This window comes from Lethenteron reissneri, chromosome 16, assembly GCF_015708825.2.
Source record: "Lethenteron reissneri isolate LAM-NWPU_2019-01 chromosome 16, ASM1570882v1, whole genome shotgun sequence".
In the NCBI taxonomy this organism is placed as follows: Eukaryota; Metazoa; Chordata; class Hyperoartia; order Petromyzontiformes; family Petromyzontidae; genus Lethenteron; species Lethenteron reissneri.
Window position 1 is genome coordinate 6,407,827 of NC_083794.1, and position 25,850 is coordinate 6,433,676.

Sequence of the window (25,850 nt, forward strand, 5' to 3'; positions counted from 1 at the left end):
GGTGTGAGGTGGCCAGGGTAGGGCCGAGGTGATCACCCCCGAGATCCTGTGGTTTTAATCCAGGAAACTGGCGATAATTAAACTGGGATCTTAGGCGAAATTTTTGATGGCTTCAGCTTAGTCACCGTAGATTGCACGTATAAAAAAATGTGTCAACTTTGATTTTCGTTCTGCACTTAACCCCTTCCCATTACGTACGTGTACGTCATCAGTTTTTCTTCAGATTTGGAAGTGGCCATGTGGGAGGGCGTGTGGCACAGGTTGGCACCAGCTATCAGAGTGCAGTCATGTTCGCTACAGTTCTCTGCAGAGTACAATTTGGTTAAAAACAGCGGCGCGATGCCTACAAAAATAAAATTAACGCCAACCGCTTGCGCGTTCCGAGATTCGGTAATGAACTTGCAGACATCTCGGAACGGGAAAGAGTTAATGCGAATAGATTTCACTTCTGAAAATTAGACATTTTGGTCAATCTGTAATGCAATGAACATTTCTATCGGTGTCAAGAGTGGGTGGGGAAAGTGCTGCCCTCTCCTGTGTGGAGGAGAGGTCACTTGAAGGGATCTCAAAAAGCCAGCTTTTACGATATCCAATTCCACGAGCCATTCTCTAACACGAGGGGGGGGTTGCACCGAGAGCTCCGGGAGATCTCAGAGGACACTACGTCTCATGACGATGCCAATAGCACCAGCGGGATAAAATGAGGGGAGCTGGTAATCCAGACAGCAAAAGAACCCAAGGGAACAAGGAACAAGTCTGTCAGTGAGTTGGTAAGGCAGTGAGCAAATAAGCCGATTGATTATTAAACTGGTGACTCCATGTAACATTAAGTAAATTAAGAAATCCCTGTGATAATAATCCATTGAAATACTCCGCTATTCTGCCGGTTATTAGGTTGGGTAGGAGATCTAAATAGCATATTAATTTTTTAAGTGCGAGTGAGGCGAGCGAGAAAACAAATAAGCGCTTGAGCACATTATGCTCTAAATTTTCCTATGCTACCTCCTTCGTCTGGAACTCACTTGTACCTACTATCTGTGCCTTCGACTCCCTGCCACTGTTTGAGTCCAGGGCACAAGAACTTTTACTCTACTCAATAAATATTTCTACCATTTCTGTATACAGCATCTTGAGACGGCAGTTGTACTTCATCGCAATATAAACGTGGTATTGGTATCACGCCAGCGAACAAGTCGCTGACAGCACGTAATGTTACGACACAAAGAGCGGGCTGGGCGAACGGGCAGGCCAACCTAGTGGTCCAGGAAGCCACCCATCACCGGAGGCTCACACAGCCCAGGTGGGCAAGCCAGGACAGGTTAGGGCAGTGCATCGTCCCGTGTCCGCACTGCTTGCGAGACACAAACAGACGGACCCTCCACCCCCCTCCACCCACAGCCCCGCCGGGAAAACCCGTGGCGCCACCCGTTTGGCTACTGGCCAGCAGCCAAGGCGATGAAACACCGAGCTCCTCCTGGCCCAAGGGGGAAGTCGCGGCCGATTTTACCTGCCGCTCTGCTCCCCCCCCATCCCCCCTCTCATAATGCCCACTCCGCTCGGCGGAGCTCAATTCTCTCCGCCGTGGGCTTTGAAATTCATAGCTTTTCCCTCCGTTGCTTAAAAATATAATCCTTATAACAAGAGGCGGCTGAGTGACTCAGGGGGCCGAGGATACGTCGGTGTCGAAGCAAGAAGTGATGAGGCAGCACCGCTGAGAAATGCCGGGGTTCATACCGCAGGCTCCCACCTGAGATTACGCGAGGCTCTCTTGCGGAGCTGATGGGCTCTGACTAGTCATTGATGACTCAAAGAATTGTGTTTTTCTTGGCCCAGACTCGCTCGGAGCTAAACGTGTAAAATGGACGACGTTAGAGGCAGTATAAACGCTCGATCGAGATTATTACTTTGTTTGACGCAGGTATATTTTAAAATTAACTTCCATGGAATGAAACTACCTATACCCCAATTGTATTATCTATAATATGAATAGTTAAATTTTTTGGATAAATCAAGAATTGCAGTCGCAATGTTTTTTTTTTATGTTCAAGCCAATCCTTTCAAGCGTTTCAGATTTAGACGACAGTTTCTCATAAAGCCTCAAATTCATGTTGGACAGCCCTACAAAATAAACAACAAATCGTTTTTTGCGTTGGGTTTCTACTCAAACAATGTGTTGTTGGACAAGCGCAAGCCTAGGAGGGACACACAAAGATCTCAACTAAACGCCTCATCCGACGTACCGTCGATGCAACGAAGCATCACCGCCGTGCCTTCACGAGCATAACAACAAGTCCGCGGGGACACCAACGCCGGCGATGGGGGGGTGGGGGAGCCGGGTGCCGATGGGGGAAACTCACCCGGGCTCTCGACGCGCTTGTAATGGTACGGGTTGATGCACACCTCCTTTTGCTTGGAACCGAAAGGAAACTCGCAGCACTCGAGAGGCTTGAGCTCGTGGTGGCTCTGCAGGTCGGGCCAGCGCCACACGCGGCAGTAGATGACGTGTGGGAGGCCCTTCCGGTGGGACACCTAAAATAAATAGGCAAGGGTTCGGGTGGACAGCACGTTAGAACGGGGTCTTCTTCTCTCCGTCAACATGAGCATTGGGGGTCCATTAGACCAGACCCTCCTCTCAATCGACTGCTCAATTAGAGCTTTCCCCGCAAACCGTGCAAACTAAAGCTACTTTTTTTGCACGCTTTTATTTAACTCACTCTGTCTGTTGTTGTCGTCGTTGTCGTATCCTCAAATCTTGTAACTCAATTTTAACCCACTTCCCAATGTGGTATCGACTGCAAACTTGGTATACTTATGTCATACTGATGACAATACTATAGTCTATAAAAAAAAGTATTTCTAAACATTCGTTTTTACATGTTATGTTTTGGCTTGGGTCTAATTGTCCACACTCAACTGACGTTGGCTGTAAATCACCACGATCCCTTACGTTATGGCAAGCCTCGGGGCCACTTCCTGGAGTCGTCGAGTTCTGCCATTACTCGTACGGTACATTTCATTAAAGCGTATTTTTAAAAAAGTATTTTTTTTATATTATTATTCTACTAGGTAAAGGCCCACTGAGCTATTTTGCTGTTATTCAGCAGTGTCCTGGCCACAAATGATAAATCAACGCAGAGGCTTGTCGCGTGGAAATCTATCGCGGCCAAATATTGTAAGCGCATGTTTCTAAATGTGGAGGGAAAAACCAGAGGACCCGGAAAAAAATCCACGCGGCCACAGGGAGAACGTGCAAAGTCCAAATATGCAGGTGTCAGGGTCGGGATCGAACCCGAGACCTCTTATATATCAGGCGAGGTAGTTTACTTCCCGCCACCATGGCACCCTGTGTGGTCGTGGGGGTTATTTCACAAATACCGCTCCACTCTGGTCAGAGACTAAGAGATGGGAGAAAGCAGAACAGGATGTAGTGTATATACCTCTAGGTATAGGTATACACCATAACTTGAAAGAGGTCTACAGCAAGACTTTACAGACCTAACACTGTATTGGCTCATGCGTGACTCCACAGTTCTCGATAGTTTAAATATAAAATTAGAGAATGACTATGAATAGATCCCAAAGCACAGTTTGCTGCGGGTAACGAACAAGATACAGGTTAGAACATCACCTTAGTGCAATCACTTAGGAAAGTCATTAGTACGTTTCTCTCTGTCAGACTTGCTCAGCTGCCAGTACGTGGTTCTGAGGACAGATTTATTAGAACCGTATTTCGCCAATAACATCTGGTCACCCAGCAGCATTTGTTTAACAAGCCAATATCTGCTGATAGGGACCCAGAAGGTGAAAGCCAGTCCAGAGTTTGCTTGCTTAAATTGTCAAGGATAATATTGGTCTGGGAAGCCAATCGGCCACTGGACCAATACACATTCTATTTATATGTAGAGATGCAGAAAGGAGTTCTGCTTATAATTGCGTGCACTCTGAAACAACAAAGATACAAAGATCCCCCGTACAGCCTTAACAGACTGTAGAAGCAAGTGCTATTAAGCGAGCACCTATGAAGGCCGGCATGGCACGATTAGGGGGTGAGTGGCCAGCACCACGCCCGACCGCCTTCGTCTCCCTAGCGGTGACATTTACACACCGCACCAGGTACTCATTTGAGGCCGAGTCGACTCTGAAACCCACACACATGTCCACACATTGCACACACATGTCCACACATTGCACACACGGCTGCCTAGCGAGTGCCGGTCACCTGCAGGCGCCCGTCGAGGGAGCGCGGGATTGTGACGCATTTGCTGGGTTGCCCCGGGGTGCTCAACGCTTTCTCCAGCTCTTCCAGGGCGCCCTTCTTCTTCTTGAGCTTCTTGACGAGCGAATCGACCGCCTTCTCGGCCCACTTCTCCTCCTCGTCGCCCTGCTTCCAGCCGAGCAGCCGCTTCACGGCCGGGCTCGTGAACGAGAAGAGGCTGGCTACCGACATGGTTGTCATCGAAGAATAGATCGTCCCCTCGCTCGCTCGTCGGTGCGCTCGCTCGGTCGCTCACCGCTCGTCCCACCCGCGTGCGTTTACTCCCATGCACAGAAGACGCGAACCTGACTCCGACCCCTCGCCGGTCTCCGCTAACGGTTCTCCCGATCCGTTGAGCGTCTCCGACCGGAGCCTCCGTTCGCGAGCGACGGGTGGCGGCGGATGGCAGCGCCTCGTGCGCAAAAACCCGCCCGCTGTCTCATCCACAAGTGGCCCGGGCTCGAAGGCCAGCCCTGCTGGCGTTACGCTCGTCCCTGGTTGAACGCCGCCAGACAGCGCCGTCTCGTGTCGGCGGAGTTCAAGTCCGAAGTCGCTGGAAGGTTTCCAGCGGCGTTGCGTTCTTGGCACTGCGAAGCAGAAAAAAAACGGGGAGAAGAGAGTGGAGGAAAAGAGGCTCAGTTCCAGAAGTCCATTTTCACCACCCCCACCACAACCACCCTCCCTCCACTGCTGTAATCCAACCCAGTTGCACCTGTTGCGGTAGTAAAATAAATATATTTTTTGGAAAAAAATGCAAATGTTGGTCCAAATCGTATTAGCGTGCATTATGAAACGTAAATATTTTAAAACGTGCGACAGCTCAAGTCGATAAACAAATTACCCACACCAACAACTACTTTAATGTGCTTTCAGTTCGGCACGGACAACGTGGAGAGTGCACTTAGCATGCGCGGCGTTAATTACAATCAGTCGCATCTCGGGGGCTTACTTTACAGCCCGCCACGGTGGCAATGACAGAAAAAAATAGTTTAAAATACAAAACACGTGAGCACAGAAAAAAAAAACCCGACAGCGGCATTGGTCGCTTTGCGGCAGGAAGTGGGTGCCCGCAACGTCCTAATGCTTCCTTCCTCACCACCGCTTCCTCCCCAGCCGGTGTTTGCGTCGAGGTTCAGCCGGACGGTGCGTGGGGTTGGCAGGTTCAAGAAGGGAGCCGAAGTCTCAATTCCCGCCTATCTGGAGGGCGCAACGCACATCACGCACCACACATCACACACCGGGAACAGGGGTCAGTGGAAGAACATCATTCGGGCGTGAACCTGTAAGCAAGCGAAGAACAATGGGGAGTGTAGTCGGGCGAGCGCATATTAACGATGGCGAGGAGCAAGAGAGTGCCGGTGTGGCAAGCGCAACATGCTCAAGATGCTGTCCTTTTTTTAAATATATACAAAGGGACGTATAGAGCTACGCCGGTTCTATTTTAGAGAACTTTACTTTATTTATGAACTTCAAGATGTCTCCCGTGTACAGAGGTTTATTTACAGCTATTTTCCAATATGGGACCTTAGCAAAAACGAAAGCGGACAAACGCCTGCACTTAAGTCGATGACACCCGACCCTCACCGTTACCCAGCCGACTTTCACAGCTATAAGCACACTTCAGCGGGCAGTAACGCGAGATAGAATTTAAACGCCAAAAGCGGGATTTGGACCGTCGCACCCAAACCACACACACCCTGCCTCAGAGGGGAAAAGCAATAAGCGCAAGGAAAGCCAGCAAATAGTACCGATGGTTTAATAACAGAGGGCAAATGGGAGAGAGATGCCACAATTATTACGCGCTGTTTACACAGGTTGCGCAGCAGTACGCTTGCTCCGAACTGACCATGTCATCGAGCGAGTGATCAGCGGTGGTGCGTCAAGGTGATATTTGCCCGATGAGCCAACACTGTAACCAAGATGGGTGTTCTCAGCACCTCCAATCAAGCGGAGATGTGTAACGCAGCAAAAAAACAAACACCGGCCGCACACATTCCGCCCTCTGGCTGTTACCACCAACGTCGTTAACTAGCACTCGGCCCATGGGCTCAAAACCCACGCAAATGCACGCATAGTAGGCCCGACTGAGACAAACGGAAATTACACATTCGACATTAGTCACCGAGCAGCGCGTGTATGCACCTGTTGTTCCAAGGCTGGGGAAGGCGACTGAGGAGGGAGAAAGTGCATTTTTTGGGACGGGCGCATATGAGGTTGGTGTGTGAGGGGGAGGGAAGAGAGGGAGGAGGGGTAGTGTTGGTTTCGAGTGTGCGCGGCCAGAAAAATTCCAAAGCCCAGCTCTTCCTATCAGCCATATCCTGCTGACCAGATGTCTTCCTGCTTTTAAAACTGCTGCCTCCACCCGACCTCCCCCCCCCCCACCACCATCGCGCGCACTGCAACGGTTGAACTTACTGCATCAGAGGCCTACAGCCCTAACATTAACAGACCAGCAGAGACAAATGGGTAGCAGCGGTAGATAAAGCTCGTGTTTTACGAGGGGGAAACACATTCGAAGCCAGCATGACTGAATAAAGTGTCATGATACGGGGGTTGCGATTAGATTTTTTTTAAGTCTTATATTTACTTGTTTTAATGCTGTATTCTACATTATAGGAGCCTAAATATTAAACGAGAGAATAATTATTTATTTATACAAATTCAAATAATGAGCGACAAACAAGACACTGATTCACACACACTCAATTCGCCAAGTGTACTGTCAATGTCAGAAGTAATTTTACTTTATGTATTGTTAAGCCCCAAAACACCCACAATGCATTTCTAAATATACAGTAGTAACTTCAAAAATCAAGCGTACACGATTCTTTATAGCAGAGATTGGGATTTTGAATAAGGATGATATCATTAAGACTGGCAAGGCACAAAAGGTGGTGCGTGGACATAATTAATATCTCCGAGGGTGAAGCGAACAACAGTTTGGAACAAATGATTGTTGAAGGCAGAGTTAACCTAGCATGGTGGCCAATCCAGGTTAAGATCGTGACGCAACTTATAACACCATTTTTGTTCCACCACTCTCCCCTATCTCAAAGATGAAGATTCCCCACGTGGCCTTTAAGAGTCTGTTGGGGGGCAAGGGCTGTTAGAGGGCACAAGAGAGGTCCCTGTGTAGCCATCACCCAGGCCAGTCGCTTTTGCCTCTTCGGTGAGAATATTCACACAGACTGAACTATTTGGGCTCGAGTCACCCGCGGGGAGGTCCAGGACAAATCACGATAGCACTTGTCACAGAGATGTTACCTATAACCAGGAATAGAACGCAGGCGCCAGGATCGAGAGCACAATGCACAAAATTCCGCATCACCACCCCAAACAAAAACAAAGATCCACAAAACCCGATTACCCTCACACAGTTTTGGGCAAACTGCCAGTTAAGCAAGTACCTATTAGGTGAGCATGGCATGCGAAGGGGTGGTGTGAACAAAGTGAGTGGCACCACACGAGGCTGCCTTTTGTAAAAAAATATACATTTATAAACTGCGCCAGGTACTCATTTTCGGCCAAGCCGACCTCGGTTGGGGAGGCCCAAAAACATGTTCAGATGCCACTTGTCACGAATCTAATGTACATTTCACCAGGATCGTAGTGCAGTGCTAACAAACACACCACTGCTCCCCTACCCCCACACTAACAACCGTGATCAAAGACAAATATCCACCCCCCCAATGTGGCCTCTTATCATCTTTGGGGAAAGTGGTATAAACAGAGCATCTATGAAGGCTGGGACATCGAATGTGGGGATGGTGTGGACGGCACCGCGGTTGGTCACCTTCGTTACCCCCAGCGCTGTTACAAACACACCACACGGGGTTCTCTTATCATGTCGAGTCAACCTAGGGGAGGCCCAGAACAGTTTCAGATAACACTAGCCAGCGATGCCAGCTGTGGCAGGGAATCAAACCCAGGTGTGGCTGGGTACGTAGTGCAGTGCGCCAACCACTGCAACACGCCACCGCTCTCCCCACGAGCATCATCATCAGACACGCATGCACAAACACAACACGCGCGCGCACACACACACGCGACGGCAGTTTTCCATCCCTGTCTCCCCTTCCCCTCCCAGCGCAAGTTTGGCAGCCTTGACACGCGCGTGCTACAGGAAAACGGCGCTTTTCATAGACTCGGGGCGTGGGGGGGGGAGCACGTGGGGGGGGAGGGCGCGCGGCCGTGCGCTCTGCCGCCACACCTCTGCACGCGCGGCCATTGCATTGTCCCCCTGCAATGCCGTGCTCAATTTAGCACTGAATTTAGCCCGCCACCCCCGCTTCTCTTCCTCGCTCGCCAGCCTTCGCTCGGCAAACAATAGCCCCCCCCCCCTTCCTTGCAGGCCCACCGGCTGCACAACATATCGAAAACGTGCATAAATATGTTATTACACGCGCGCACGTACGCACGCACACCGGAGGACATATCGCCCCGCCACCCACCCCGCCCAGCCACCCACCTACCCCCACAGCACCTCCGGGCCCCCCCCACCCCATCCCACTTTCAACTTGCTTGCTGACAAGGATGTTTGTGAGCGCATATTTCAAGGGCACGCGATGTGAGAGGCACTGGGGATGAGTTGCCGTACCTGGGCCATTCATCTCTACAAATTGGAGGAAAGCAGACATCGTGAACAAGGGACTTTTTTTTTTAAGGCCGAGGCAAACTAGAAAAACTTTGGGCAAATTTATACCAATTGTTAGGCTAATGTGACCTATGTTTAGATATGAAGTTCCACTGAGGTTTGTGATGTGCACCACTGAACCACCAATCATCCACACTCAACACAAGACACAAATTTATACCAATTGTTAGGATAATGTGACCTATGTTTAGATATGAAGTTGAACCACCCACCACTCATCCACACTCAACACAAGACACAATCTGAAATGTCTTGTGTTCGGAGCAGCAGACAAATTCGCAAGTTTTATCACCCGAGTGTTGGAAATGTGTTATCACCTTAACAAAAAAGCTTTGGCTTTTTGCGCAATGCGGGGGGGTAAGTGCTTTTATCAACAACACAGAACACATACACACAGACGCACGTGCGCGCACACCCAGGCACACAAGATGCACACCCTAAATATTTTATGTAGTTTAACTGCACGATGCTTTCAACACTTGGGCCAATTTTCCACGCTCTACAATGCCCGCGCACAAACATGTGCGTCACACGATTGAACAGAGAGGGGCAAGCTTAAAGTGGCGGGCTCTCTCAAACCCAAACATATCGTTATCGCCGCCACCGCCGCTCAATCGACCAAACGGGATCCCATTTATCTACTCATCACTGGCTAACACCCCAAAACACTGGCCTCCCCCACCCCTCCATACACAAAAAAACCACTTACATAAAACACTGAAGTGGTAAACTTTCCACTTTGTTTTGTTTTCCCAATCACATTACAGTATCATTATTGCACCATAGAACTACTCGGCGGCTAGGAAATATCGCACTACGTTATTTCGTGATTATCATGCAGTCACTATTATTAACTATACTGTAACCACGTAAATTTCGATTTAAAGCTTTCGTGACTGCAGGGATTCATCTTCTTGGTTCTTTCGGTAAAGTCACGTAGAAGGGAAATAATAAAATAATAAAAATAAAACATAATAAAATAATTCTCACGACGTTTCGGCCACAACGCAAGCAGCTGTCCTCAGGTGATGAACAGGGCTGTTATTTTATTATTTCCCTTCTACGTGACTTTACCGAAAGAACCAAGAAGATGCAACCACATATATATGAAACCAATGGATTATATATTTATGCTATGTGAAACGACAAATTATTATGTGTGCTTATGTCATCATCATGATTAACTACACTGATATAGAACTAATTGTATTATATAATTATATTTGGTTACTTGCCGACCCGCCCGTACAGGACATCTGTTGAAAAATATCTCATGCAGATTCCTCCTGTCAAAATAAAAATCCTCATTTTGATAACATGTCTAACGACAATGTTATTATGTAGTCATGATTATTAACTATACTGTGACCACATATATATCACCAACGGAATAATACATTTAGATAATGTTAAATGACAATTATTATTCATGTATATATGTAATAAGTCAACGCCATGAGTGCTGACGTTTCCCTGCAATCTATTTCTCTGGAGATAGGGCTGGAGGTTCACATAGATAATCATGCACATGATACTAATAACATGTACTACTAAAGTGTAGCCAGTATATGGCAGTACAGCAAGTTGCTTAATATTCCACCAATTTGAGTATTCCTTCAAGGTAAAGTGTGTTTCTGGATTATTACGTTTCCTCCAACATGTTGAAATATTGAGCATGTGGCCAAATATCCCAAACTGGACTCAATCTGAAAGTCTTAAACGACTCGGTGAGGCTATCCTGGTGAATCAGCAAGAGGCCCTTTCCCCACGTTGTTGTTGCAATGAGAAAGAAGACTCAATCTCGATTTAAAGCTTTCGTGACTGCAGGGATTCATCTTCTTGGTTCTTTCGGTAAAACCACGTAGAAGGGAAATAATAAAATAATAAAAATAAAACATAAAATAATTCTCACGACGTTTTATATAATAAAATAACAAAAATAAAACATTATAAAATATGTTTAATTTTTATTATTTTATTTTTTCCCTTCTACGTGACTTTACCGAAAGAACCAAGAAGATGAAAGAAGACTCAATCTATTTTCACGTAAAGTGCGAGTTATTTTCAGGCTATCTTCTTGTGAGCACAGCGCACCAATGTTTAACTTGAGAATTTTTTTCCGAGCGGGCAACCTCTGGGCTGGTTTCATCAGCAGTCAAGCCTGTTAAACAAATGTTGCCGCTGTATTGCCAGATGCCATTGGCAATAGCCACCCCACCGAACAAATGTGCTCCATTCAGTGCAAAACCATATAGTTTCTTTAAATCGAAAAAAGCAACTCGCCGAAAAAAAACGTACTCTCTTGCGAACATTCTCCAAAATGACACGATGCCAAAAACGGATTCTCAACTTTCTGCCGAGCAAACAAAACCTGACTGGTTTCTGGGTAGCACAGGGGACTTGAATCAAGTCAGCAGAGGGTCGACCAGGATTCTCCCTCTTACGATGACTGTGAACCAAGTTGAACCGCGCTCTAACGCAGCACGGGAGATGTGCGTGCATGTTGTTCCACAAGTCAAAAATCAAAGAATCGCCAAACTGCGACCGTGATAAAGCCCATACCGTCAAACGCATCACCGACCAGCGGGCCATCCACGCACACCCTGGCAGTATCCCTGCAATCCATACAGCATCCACCGCCACCTTGGATTGGTTGGAGGACCTTAAAATTCATCTATGACATCCATAAAAACTGTTGCGTCCGCCCCCCGACACCCCCTTGCCATATGAAAGCAGAAGCAGAGGAGCGAAAGGGGACAATGCCAACCGTACTTACGTTTCTGCGGCAATCACATCCGTGCCATCACCTCGCCCCCCCACTCCACCCCCCGACAAAAACACCTGTCTGCAAACCAAGAGCCTTAACAGCAGGGGCACACGGCACATCCCAGGCCTCAAAGGGGGCTCCAAGTCGGCGTGTGGCAGCTCCCAGCGCCCAGCAGGGGCACGTCACGACAATGTCATCCAAAAAACGTGGGTGGCCCGAATAGACGGATGCAGGTGTTTGTGGAACCGTTTAGGCGTTTACCAGCTGATCCGCACGACTCCACCCTGCCTCCCCCCCCATCCACCTTGCGTCCACTCTTGAAGGTGGTTTTTAAAAGGCAAACGCTAACTTCAAGCACCTTGCGATTGTTTTGACCGACGGTGGTGCGAACGAACGAGAGCGTCTGCACGTCGCCAACCGTCCATTCATGTAAGTGCAGGCAAAGTTAATTTGTCCACACTCATGGAGGGGGACCCCTTTGTCAACAGCGAGAATATAATTTTTTATGAAGTTAAACATTGATATTGCAACATAAATTTGCATCTAGGCGGATATAAATAAAACCAAGGTTGGATCTGTTAACAGCACTGGCAGTGTGATAATTACATTTTTTGTACGAAAAATATTGCAATATTTACGTACGAGAAAACACGAAATGTTTTTAACACGTACAGTAAAATCCAAACCTATTGGAGGTGCAAAGCGGTCGAGAGAGGTTCCAGTAGAGCGAAATGGTTCATAAACCTGTCTGCGAGGACCTTTGAGCGTTTCCAAGCATGCGTGGATTTTCTCTGGGAGACCGTTTCCTCCCACATGCAAAACATTCCTTAGAGGGACCCATTATCTCAATTTCACTGCACGACCCTCCTAAAAGACAGCCTTGGGGACTCTGTGGACTTTCCTGGTTCAATAAGATTCCCATCATATACGCAGGGTAGACTGGGCTCCCGTTTCTTGTATACTGTTAGTATAGCCGAGGCGAAAACAAAAATAAATATGTCAAAGGCCGCAATGCAATGTGATATACAAGATGGTGGTCCTTAATAAAAAATAATGTCACGAAACAGTCCTTAATGAGCCGCATGTTGCTTCAGAGCCACAGGTTCCCAACCCCTGGTATAGCCCAAGAAATCAAAGTGTGAAGTTTGTACACCACATTTGGACTATCCTGCATGGCCCAACTACATAGATGCAGTATCTGCTGGTTGAATTGTCCTCCCAATAACTGGATAAGGGCCCCTTCCCTTTCCAGCAATCGGACAGCAGTTGGTTGTGAACAATGGCGTGCTTTCAATCTGCTATCAGTTCTGCGTCGTAAACGAAAAAAAAAAAATTTTGCCCAGTGCTCTGCCCGGCCTGCCGTTGCGAGCGAGCGCCAAAAAAAAGGGGGCAAAAAAACACGCTTTTCAAAGCCCTTTTTGAATCGCGTCGATCGTCGCTGGGAACATTCACACCAACACTTGAGACGCACGATTCAGGTTTCAGGCATCCAGGATTGGGCCAGCCATAAGGTACACAACATGGAGTGCTTATTACATGAGCACTGCTTATCACGAGGCATCGGAGTGAGCTCTGGTCTTCGGTGTGATGCAATCGTGCATTAGTCACGTCCAACAGTGCGGTGTTATGAACAGCGCACAATATCAGCACTGTGTTCCCAATTAAAAAACTGTGAAATCCGAGTAATGTTGTGACGTGCAGAAATTCGCCATTGTGTCTGCATAGGAAAGTACCAATTCAAAGCACAGCCAGCCGTGACACGCACTGAAAACAGTCAGCAAAGGAACATGCAGATGTGTTCATGTTAACAGATCGTCCAAGTGTGCATGCATACGTTCATTTACAGACTAGACGCGAAAGCCTCAACGTGAAGGGTCCAGAACACTTCTACAAGTCAACACTGGCACATTAACGAATGCCAGATGAATAGCAGAATGTGTTTTCGGTCTTAATTGGAAAGGGGATTTATTTGGCGAGGTCTCATGATCCAACGATCACGGTTCTCCTGAATGAATCAACAGGCCCAGCACGCTGTGCTATAAATCAAGGTGCAAGTGATTTGCATATCAGGTGTGCTCACTCTTGGGCTGGTTTTGTCTCCAACATGCTCACATGCAGCCTTTCAGCTCAAACACAATTTAATCTGAAACTGCCTTCTAACATGATAACACTGCACGCATGCAGCATTAACACAGTAAGGCTAATCCCCTTAATTAGATTTTAAATCTGTTTACCCTTCTGACCGTCACAAAGCTCAAAATATGTGCCCTCCGCGAGCCCTTTTTCCACGGCGCCAACTGCGCTCAAATAAAGCACACGGGCAATAAACCAATTAGAGTGTTGTTATAACAAGCAGATTTGCATTCTCACAAAAACCCAGTCACTGCTAAGTGCCAGACCCGTTAACCGAAAGCCGCTTTTAAAGCTGCCGTGTTTGGCCAAGGGCAATTAAATTATAAATGTGGTCACAGCGGCGGCAGCGCGGTCAGATGGTTTCAGTGTTTGCAATTGTCTTAAGTGGCATCCCAGAAATCAGAGAGTGTAATATTCAAAAACATATCCTCGATTCAAGGGGCTGCACCAAAATAAATTGGTAGCTGCACTCGATCTAGGGTTAGATCAGAGGTCACAATGAAGTTATTTTATCCTGGTCTTTAGCACTTTACAAAGAAAATAAAACTCAGTTTTTCCATGCTCTAATGAACGTGGCATGGTGCTCAATTTCCATTGTTGAGCCTCAACCAGTGGAGGATAGTCCACTTTTCCATGGTCCAATCTCTCTTCAACATAACTTTTAATGTTCCAGTTGTTCTCAAGTCAAAGGCTCATTGCTGACAATAACATTTGCTTCAATGTAATCTTGAGGCCATCAATGGAGCCCTCTCATCTCTATTCCAGTGGTCCTGTTATTTTCATCGTCACCGTTCACTTATTTTGGAAATATCATTCCCAAGTTCAGCACAAGCTCATTAGGTCAATTCGGATTCAACATCTCATCTATCCTTCACATCTCTTCAAATATTCAAACTACTCCGCAAGGCCATTTCCTATTTTTACTTCTGATTCAAAACAAACTCACTCCCCTGAATAGATTTTTTCCTAAAACGTACAATCTGCAGTAGAGATTTCAAAACAGATACTAATGAGACCAAGCATTATTGATTCTCTCCATTTCCATTAAGATATCATTCCTGGGAGGGCTAAGAGCCCAGTCTTTGCTTTGCAAAAGCACCATTAAATAAATACTGTCTTGTCATCACCTACTGGTGCCCGTTTTACCGACCGCTACTAAGGAATGATGGTCCAAGTCGGTGTTTCTCAAATAGTTTTCGCACCGCTCAGTCGATGCAAAGATTTCCGCCGAACTCTCCCCCACCCCGCTCCTGGTGACAAAATGCATCCACTTCTCTCGAAATACTAGAAATACAAAATGATTCATAGTATCCAAAGATTAAAAAAAAATAACGCAGCGACAAGTTTCGTGTAGGGGGTGGCATTTAGATCTTATGGTAGTTTATTCAGGGTGGTTTAGCCAACTTAATCTTTTTAAATAAATATAAGTACAATATTAATTCATGTCCGAAAGAAAAAGTTACAAAATAAACATTGTCGTTATTTCCAGATCAACCTGCGTTTGCATCACAGCCCCGCGGACCACCTGGAGGACCATCGCAGACCACTGGTGGGTCCAGAGGAAGGGGACCACCACTTTGAGAACACCACCGGTCTAAGTTGACCACAGAAGCTGACACCTCAAAGTCACGGGGAGGAGGGGAGAGGGTGGGGGCCCTTTCAAATGGGATCTCCACCGCAGTACACAGCAATCCGTGCCAGCGTACTCGATCGCAAACGCTGCAGAAAAAAAATTCGCCGACCGCTGTACGCCGGAGGGGGCCACGTCCCAAAAGTGCATCCTTGGCCGAGGATCGTATATAAATAAACTGATAAATAAGTAAGCAGCGGACCGAGCGGGGTGGGGGTGGGGGGGCGCCGTTTCACGTGACGCAGCGGGCTCAGCGGGCCCACAGTCCGCGGTCTGCCGTGCCCGCGTCGAACAAAAGTGATGCTGGGCCGAGGCGCCCGCCATTAAAAAGTGATTGATGGTGGTGGTGCCACGTTACCTATTAAATGGCGCTCGGGCTATCGAGGTCATTGGTGCGCGATGAGACACGGATAGCGCCGTCGTCGCAGACGAACGATTTTTTTTTTGCACGACACGGCTATCGCGCGTCTCAAAAACTCACAATGCAAAGTTACAAAAGTGCAGGGGGTTTAACGATCTACCCGGCGCAGCGATGCGATGAAATGTCATAGCTTGGATTATGATTTGATTCGAGAATCGATCCCTTGTCGTCTCGATGCTACCAACTCATTTGAATTGGTTGTTGGTGCTCGTCTTGTTTGTACAGTTCTTACTCAATTAGCCAGATAGTAATACTGCATTACCATGTTATTTAAAAAAACAAATCATCGGTTCTTAGGCACATAATTCAATGTATGTGTTTTGAGCAGAACCATATATTTAAATTTAAGAAATCCTTCACAGTTATATGCGAGTCTGGAAAGCTGACATGTGTCGGATTGGAGCGGTGATGATTCATATTTTTTGTTACTTGGCCCATTATTTTTCCAGGGTCAATAAAGCGAGTTCTGCTCTGTGAAAAGTGAACGGTGGTGGGTCCCATGGAGAATGATCCCCAATGTAGGAATTTCTAACTTTGGCTCAGGGTCGACCAAAAAGAGAATGGAACAACCTCAATTGAGCGGAGACAATCACCGTATTCTCCAGATTGTAAGATACGATGAACATTAAGACGCACCCCAAACTTGTGCCAGGAAAGATAAATAGTTTCTTATAGCAAGTCACCTTTTCACGACACTCTTTTCATATTGAGTGGCGGCAGAATAATTTTCATGTTCTTGTTGATGTCCGTATAGTCATACAATAATGTAGTGCAATTGTTTAAAAATACAATAGATTTACGGAACATCGTCAATCTACTGGTGGATTGAGATCTACAAACGCAATTGGTCGTGGGGGTTGTATATTTTCATTTTACTGGTAAGGCTCACCGAGCTACATTGCTCTTTTTCAGAAATAACCTGGCCACAAACGATAGCTCAACGAAGTGGCTTATCACGTGGAAATGTATAGCAGCCAAACACTCTAAAAGTATGTTTCTAAATATGGAGAAAAAAACCTGAGGACTTGGACAAAAATCCACGCAACTACGAGGAAAAGATGCAAACTCCGAATATACAGGCGTCGGGGTAGGGATCGAACCCACGACCTCCTGTATACCGGACAAGGTAGTTAATATCTCGCCACCGTGGCACCCCTCTTGACCCCATAGCGTCCCATGGTGACGAGACAATACTTCACCATACTTTACTCATACTTCATCACGCTGGCCAGTGTGGGTTGGTAATGGGGCGGGGGGGCGTAGGACCAAACGACATAAAGCTTGCCACTGATATTAGCTAGTCGGGAAAAAATCTCAGGTTGCAATGTTCATAGCACAGTGCACTAACCACTGCAGTCCTGCAGAATGCGCTTAATCTCCCTAGATGTCAGAAGCTAAGCAGGGTTAAGATTGAATAGCGAATGGATGGGAAACTACCATGCATTAGGTTTTGTAGGTTGCTGCAGGGCTACGTTGTGAGCAGCAGTGAAAATCAGAAAAATAACGTAATTCTATGACCAACATGGTAAATTATGTTAAACTCACATGACCCCCATGGCGTGGGGAAGGTCCTCATCCAGCAATGGACCAACAAAAAAACTGTACATATGATTGACGGTCTTGCAAACATGGGACTCCTGGCTTTAAATCGCAACCAAATTTTTTAAACATTCACATTCACAGCCGACTAGGCAACACTGTGGGTCCACCACACAACTCGTTCGTGCCCAGATTTGGTTTCAAACCGATGACCCCTGGACTGATCCCTGTGAGCACGCCACCCCAACAATAACATGAAGCAACAGCATTAACGGAGCCATGCATCACCAACACATGGACAGCAGTACATCGATACTGTAAGACAATCTGATTCTCTGCTCACATCATTATCATTTCTTTAACCCTTTCCCATACCAACAGGCACTAAAAATCTCTCATCGTGGGCTGCTGAGGAAGGCTGCCAAACCCAGACAAGCTATTTCGTGCTCTTGCCGTTGTTTTAATCGAGGGCACTGCACACTATATATTTTTGTCCCTTACTCTTTTTTGTTGACCAAATTGTCCATCCGTCTGTCTTCCCTGCCAATTCACTAACGCTGCACACTTCCACCGGCTTTCTCTAGCATAGCTTCAGTTCGTTAACACGCGTACCGTGGCACACCACTGTCAACTCACTACTGGTTGAGGGCCCGTGCGGAGTTGTGGGGGTTATGTGACCACGCTGCAGGCTGATCACGACTGAAGATCCCACTGGCGATCACCGTGGCATTCTGCCATAGTTCATACTCAAAAGCCCCAATCAAGAACCCCACCACTGCGCCGCATGGCTCCGATCTGCCAAAAAAACTGCGGTGGCTCCATCTACCCCCTTCAGAGCATAAACTGGTACCCTGCGCACACCTCTGCCACAGGGGGGGGGATTAAAGATGATCCATAGTGTGGCGAATATGGCCACCAGAACCTAACAATGGACCACATCGCTAACAACTGTATCCTCCGCCCGCTCTCTGGCGGACTGCGCAGTATTAGTCGCACTACTCCCAACGCATTGACATGGTTCACAAGCGTAAAACTGACACGCATCATTTACACACACGTGCCATATGCTAGAAAAATACTGAGGGTTGGCAAGTGGGGAAGCATCGACTTGAGCGCCATGTAGTACTATGCAGTAAAATAATGGATTCTGCTGAACTTTCCTCGGATGTCCACAACGTAGGCCCATAGCCTATAACACCCCGTGTTGCATGGTGGTCACCCATCAATGCATCATCGTGGCTCAACTCTCTGCTTAGCTTTGGACATGCGACAAGATCAGGTGCACTCAATTTGAGATACCGAAGGATTTGTGCGTGACCAATTCACCCAATATCACAACCTATGACCAAATCACGCTGAATGTGCCCGACCTTTCTCAAATCTATGCAGAGCTGAGTTTGGTCAGTGCTTGAGATACGAGACTTGCCTGTGACTACCAAGCGTGTTAAATTTGGTCTCCAACGTGGCAGGGAGATTGAATTCTTAAACCTATCGGTGCAGATGTTTTAGCGTCACCCCCTTTGTTGTATGGAATGTATTCCAGTTACTATTGTTTCTTCGCACAAGACACTCAAACGGAATTGGCTAAATGCCCCAATTGAACAGGAACCTCCGAATACAGCGAGTTTGAGACTACCCTCAATAAAAAGGACTTTAGCAACATTTCTCAACCAAAGGTGTTAAAACAAGATTATGAGCCTATTTGCCTTGTTGTGTGTGGCAATAAACCAAAGGGAATTATGGGCAACAAAAAAAACATTGCGATTATCAAACTCGCCGCTAGCTCGGTTTATTAAGAGGGCGAATCACTGCCCGCGTGATGTTTGACATTATCGTTTTGTCAGAGCAGGTCAATGCGTGCCCGAGTTTCAGCCCAAATCTCAAATTTGAAACTTGCTGGGAAAAAATCGTATAAATACCTGTCACCAAGTAATTATAGTCTCCTAGGTCTGCATTATGAAAGAGATAACGAATCCTAATGGCCTCTCACCTAGTTATATAGAGTACATCAATGAATCGATTTATAGCTTCCTCCCTCCGTACCTCCATCAGTTAAAAACAGCAAACGCTCGTTGTACATGGCGTGTGGAATGCATTATTCAGTGATATTGGGTGCGGATAATAACTGCCACCGCTATGCGTGACCGGGATCCGAAGATTCGTAGCACATTCATCCTAAACCTTTATATTATCAATTACATACACACACATTCACAGTGGATTCTCCTTACAGCTCTGAAAGGGGTGGAGAAAATAGAAGCTAATTTCTGGGGTTACAACAAGTCTGTCCGCCCACGTCTTTTCGATCTCCACTCATTCTGCGCCACTTTTCTTTTTAGGCTACGTAGCCGCCAGTCCACCAAAGCGTCCAGTCTCATTCCGTGTAATGTTCAAAAAAAGGCAACAAAAGCCCCCCCCCCCCCCCCCTGGATAAGTGGCTCGATTGCGTCGCGGGGCCTCCGGTTACAGCGCACCGTTCTCTTCCATGCACCCTCCCCTAAAGCCATTTGTAGAAAACGTTTAAAAGCGTTCGTGGAACGGAAGTGCGGGAGAAACCACATTAGCACTGTTTACTGTTTTGATTTAAAAAACGGCTAATGGTGCGCTGGTACGCTTTGCGAGGCCTCGATGGTTTCGGTGTATTATCGATACGCGCGCTACATTTTAATCGCAACGCGATCTGACGGCGCAATACAGCGACACAAACGAGAGTTCTGTGGCCACCCCGAAACATCACAGCGTGACAATCGCCGCAGGAGCGTTGCAGAGATTTTTTTCAAGACATTTGCATGCCCGCAATAAAACACCGGCGCCTTGTCACGTTTTCCCACGTGTAGTAACTCATGTTGTTTGTTTTATTTATCATAAAGTGTTAACTAGGTTGGCTATCCTTCATGCAAAACTCCCTCTAGCTGAAAACTCTTGAGCAAACCAAACGTTGCTTAATAAAGAGCTTTCTTTGAGGAATTTTAAGCAAGCGCAAACATAATGCAATGCCAGGTTAACATCTTAAATGTTACGCTGAAGGTTTACCAGGATGAGATGATGAGGCTTGATGAGATCTACTCCGGAGTGCAGTATTAAGGTTCAACACGTACATGCTCCCTTCAAAACACACCTTTACCACGGCAAGCAAGATGGCACATTTAAATTAACTGCAAAGGAGGCACTTCACTTGGACTTATCCAATATAAAATATTACGGAGTCACCACTCTTAACAACGCCAACAACGGTGCCATTTAGCGACGAAGACAAAAGTGTCTCAAGACCCTTTATCGATGGGGGTGCTGCATTGGGATGTTTGGTCAATTGCATTAAAGAGTTGTTTGGTATATGGGAGAAGACTAGAATACCTGAAGGAAACCCACCCATACAAAGGATGGGGGTAACACAAAATATTCTCACGGATAAATAAATAAAATCCTCGGATTAATTGAAAATCCGTAAGCGGTTTTGTGAGTTAGATCGCGTAATACGCAATCTAACACAAAAAAACCTCTTATTGATATTGGTCGCGAAAGCCTATGTGTTAAACTTTAATGGAAATCTCCGGGCCACTTCACAGACCAGGCATACAACCCACCGGGTATTCCTCGGTAGTCTCCAATTCGAGCACTGCCAAAATCCGACAAGATCTTCGGGGCAGTGACGGCGATATGGTCAGCGTCGGCGATATGGTCAGCGTCAAAAGGTATCTTAGGCCAAGTTCCCTTTAACATACCCTCCATCATGAAGCCCAAACACGGTACCCGTTTGGCTGTCTGCGCACTGCTGATGGGCAGCTATGTTTAATAGATTTTAGGTAAAGCCCTTTGCCAATCCACTGCTGGATGAAGGCCATCATGCTGGTAAAACTGCAGTCCGTGTAAGGGAAGCTCCAGGGACCGTATTCTTAGGTTTTTTCGCGACTTGATACAGCTGTCGTGGCTGTGACTGTTCAACCTGAAGACGGAAGCTGGTGTTGCCTCCGAAACGTCGTAATTTTTATTTTATTTTTTTATTTTATTTTACTTTTATTAATTTTAATGTTTTACCTACGTGACTTTACCGAAAAAAACCTAAGAATATGAATCCTTGCAGTCACGAAAGCTTCAAATCGAGAACTCCAGGGACCGGTTTAGCCGTCACTCGCCACTAATGTCACCCAGAGCTGGGATTTGATCAACTCAGGTGGCAAGGTTAATAGCGTAGTGTGGCAAGCAGTGCGTCAGTGCTCCATTAGCTACGCTTAGCTTGTCACAAACCTACGCAAAATGTTGTCACGATGACTCGCGCCGTGCTCCTGGGGTTAGAACAGAACAAATGCCTTTTGTGACAAAATTACAAGACAGAGCAGGCAGCCCAGTGAACAAAAGTCAAATCCAAAGATAGTTAAAAAAGAACACACACGAGACCGCTTGACAAGTGTGTTTTAAATTTAAAAAGAGAGAGACGTCTGGAAGAAATCGGTGGGGTAAGCAAAATAAATTCACCGAATGCCGCAGCAAATTTGGTGTGCGTGCGTTTAACAACTCAAGTCTCAAGAGAGAGAGAGAGTTGGCTTTGCGCGCATTTCATTGGTAGCAGATTATGCGCACATTGAAGGCAGTCTTCGCGATGACACGAGCACAGGTTTCTCGCAGCCGCCATGCGGGCATCAAACATCCATCCAGACGCGATGGGGGTCATAGCAGTAATCAGCCGCCACTCTTCAAGATAGAAACGGCGCTTCCAACTTAGAGACGTGGGGTGAACTTGCACGGCAGAAGCGAACAGGGATTTTTTTGGATTTCGGCCTCGATTTGTAGTCGAAAGATCCTCGACTTTGGATCTCATTAGGCCGTGGGGGCATGCAATAATGTATCTCTGATAAATGTCAGCGTTTTTGGACTGCAATAAAGAATGCACGATACGCATTTTACACGGACCTTAAATTAAGGAGGGGTCAACAAATATCAATTGTCAAAGCAATCAAGGCCAACCCACACTGACGGGGGAGGTGGTGGTGGTGACGAACAACTCTACCAAAATAAACTACGACAACGTTTGACACCACGCCTCGTATTCGAGTCATCAAAGTCTGTTGCACACCAACGCAATGCGCCATTGAGAGCGATATACACGACCGGGGGACCTCAACGACGAGCGAACTTTTTGGGAAAGTGTCGCAGAGCTCTTCCCACCTGATGACGGACGCTTGTGTTGCGCCCGAAACGTCGTGATTTATTTTCAACCTACGTGACTTTACCGAAAGAGCCAAAGAGTATAGATTCCTGCAGTCACGAAAGCTTCAAATCAAGATTGTAGCAGAGCTTGAAAACTCACACACACACACGCTGCACATCTGAGCAGAGACACCAGGAAAGCAGACAGACAGACAAGGCAAGATTTGCTGTATCAAGTGAGGCAGGAATCCCTGCCTCACTTGATACAGCAAATCTGGCTGTGACGGTCCCACCTGATGACGGAGACTTGTGTTGCCTCCGAAACATCGTGATTTTATATTATTTTATTTTTATTAATTTTAATTTCACTTTTTTACCTACGTGACTTTACCGAAAAAACTAAGAGTATGGATCCTTGCAGTCACGAAAGCTTCAAATCTAGAATTAGACAGACAGGGGTTTAAGTGGCACACGTCCCCTGAGAGCAACGAAAATGTGTCCCCATGTACACAGGAAACTAGCAGCAGCGCGCCATTGCTCAGGCCTACTGACCGAAACGTCGGTGTGCAATTTGTAGGAGCAGTTGCAGTAATTTTACGTTCAGAAAAGAAATCAATGCCAAAAGCGACATCAGTGGAGCTGGCATATCCTGCAGCACAGTATTTAGTTGTGGTCAAACATAAATTCTATCGTACAGAAGCGTATATAGTAGTACTTTGCTATACATTACTGTCGTTTTAGGAATATATATTCATCGGTACACCGAGCAATGCAACAACGGTATATATATTAGTATGTACTGTACTGCGTATGGAGTATTGAATGTCTAAACAGTGATTGAGTGCTGTAACATACGCCTACACTACTACAATCTTCAAAGGTTAGTGTATAGTAGTACAGTAACGGTGTACAGTACGGATGCGTTGTTTTCATTTCGTTCGAGATTTCAACGCATTTCTAAGCTTCACAGAAATACCGATATGTAATTTACGTATACAATAACAATCTAAAAGTTGTATACAAACACACACACGTTGTACTTAAAATACAGAACGAGCCAGACCAAATGCAATATCATCTTCGTTTCATTAGCCACAGATTTATCTACAAAATTAAAGCTCAACATTTACATTAGTTAACGTCTGGCAGTTTCTGTAACATTTCCTCGACGTGTCATTTTAGTAAATAATAACCTGGGGGGACGGACACACACTCTCTCTTCGGCATCCAACTTGCAAAAATACGTGAACATCACGAGATATAATATCAGTTAGCTAAAAATAAAGAGTTCGGGCTCACACTTTAAGTCGCAAAACAACAAGTCCCTTGATTATTTAGACTGGCCACATTTTAAAAACGAAGCAGAATTAACCACAAAGCATCCGCAACAAACATGAGTTTGAGGGACACAGAGAGAAAAGCCATCCACCAAAAGCCAACATTTAACCAAACTTGTACTAAACTCTGCCGGGCTAAACTTAAAATTCCATTCCGACCAGATAAGAATGATAGGGAAAGGAAAAAAGAGGGCTTCAATTTCGAGATCACAAACGATAGCAACTACCATACAGTAGTGCACATCAACACAACAACACACACACACTTCATTGTAAAAGCGGTAACTGATCCGGCTTCTTGTACAACACATCAGGAGTGAATGTTTATACAAACTACACATATGTAGGACATAGTTTGATATTGTTAAAAGGGCACACGTGAACGTACGGGTGATAGCAAAGTACTTAAGACTGCCCATGAACAACACGGTAAGTGTAAGATTAAATAGGTCCCCGGCCTATTTTCTTGAGCTATAAAGGAATGTTAGACTGTGTTAGACTTTGTGCATTTAGGACGCTGTACATGTAAAGTTGATATACCCTTTTTGGTAAATAAGCGATGGCTTTGTGATTTACATTACACTTAATGCCTTCGCAGTATTGAATACGCCTGCTGCGTGTTAGTTTTACAATATTTCATCGTTCGTAAAGTGTTGCAACGTTACATTTAACAACAAAAACCAAGCTTTTCCCTTTGTTTTTAACGTCTAAGAAAAACACCCAAAAATAGATCTCCACACGCGGCCTAAACACTAAAATCCACCCCGCAAAAGTTGCCTCGGTCACGCACTTCACTACAAAGCGACGAGTTTTTAAAAAGCGTTAATTAATCGCGTTAAAGGCGAAATATACCGCTGCTCTTTACACACACACACAGGAGGATGATGATGATGAGGAAGATGATGATGATGTTGGTTACAAAGTAACGAAAAGTAACGAAAAGTAGCTCGGCTCGTGCGGCGTCGGGGGGGGGGGGGGGCCTAAAACCGCGTTAGATTCGAGCTCACGCGGTCGTTTAAACCCACCACGACATCAACAACAACATCATCGTCATCATCGTAACGCTATCAAGTTGAGTTGTAACGAAAGCACGAGAGGAGAGAGAGAAGAGAGTTCGTCGCGACACGAAGCCTCATCGTTGTCCCGAGCCGTACCCGCAAGACGCCATGTTCGCCAGCGGGTCGGTGGCGGCGGTGGAGAGAGAAAAAAGTGCTCACTTACAAGGCGCAAAGTCGACGCAGAAACACACCGCACAGACGCCAAAGTCGCTTCCGAGCGTACGAATAAAGTTGATCGGCGACAATAACAACAACAAAGTCGCTGAACACGCGAAGCCGCTCACCTGAACACGGAGGGGGGGTGTGGGGGGGGCAAAGTCGTCCCCTGCACTTCGAAGCAACTCCGCAACACTGCGCGGAAGAACGCCCCGGCCGCAGAATGGGGTGGGGGGCGGTGACGCGGTCCCGGCTTGTGGGGGGGGGGGGCGGGGGGGTGAGAAGTAGGCGTGGCCTAATCGACTTTATGGGCGTGGTTACACGGGAGGTGGGGGGCGGGGCTGCCGCTCGCGTCTCTGGGCGGAGACGTTGACGGGGTGGGCCGGGGGGGGTGGGGGGGGCGGTTGGAGAGCCGCGTCACGCCCACGAGATTAATGCGCGGGCCGGGTGTGGTGAGGGGGGGGGGCTGTAGTTGGAGCCGGGTGGGGGAGGGATGCGGGCAGAGTGAGGGGCGGGGCTAACCGGCGCTACTTTTCCCGCGTGCACACAAACGCGCCTTTTGTGTGCGCGCGCGCGGGGGGGCGGGGGGGGAGCGATTCGCCCCCCCCTCCCCACCCCCCGCTGCCCCCCCCCTCCCCTCATTCCACCCCCACCCACTTACACCTTAAGAGAGCAATGGGGCATTCATTCCCAAGACAACCTGCCCGCCCATAGCTATGCACGATGCAATACACACGTGGGTGGGTGGGTAGGTG

At 46.9% G+C, this 25,850-nt stretch overlaps 1 protein-coding gene across 3 annotated transcripts in view; it reads right to left on the bottom strand.

The window, feature by feature from the left end:
- SMAD1 (SMAD family member 1) overlaps positions 1-25,259 on the bottom strand; it is a 44,231-nt gene extending 18,972 nt beyond the window's left edge. The window contains exons 1-4 of one of the 3 annotated variants that reach the window (XM_061552240.1): positions 25,224-25,259; positions 5,352-5,452; positions 4,220-4,842; positions 2,358-2,529 (exon numbers count right to left, since the gene is read on the bottom strand). In XM_061552240.1, coding sequence (XP_061408224.1) covers positions 2,358-2,529; positions 4,220-4,456 — 409 coding nt within the window. In that variant the 5' untranslated portion in view covers positions 4,457-4,842; positions 5,352-5,452; positions 25,224-25,259. Of the gene's footprint in view, positions 1-2,357; positions 2,530-4,219; positions 4,843-5,351; positions 5,453-6,397; positions 6,525-25,035; positions 25,074-25,223 lie in introns of those variants that run through there. The other 2 variants (XM_061552241.1, XM_061552242.1) reach the window with 2 other exon arrangements.
- Positions 25,260-25,850: the final 591 nt, after the last annotated feature.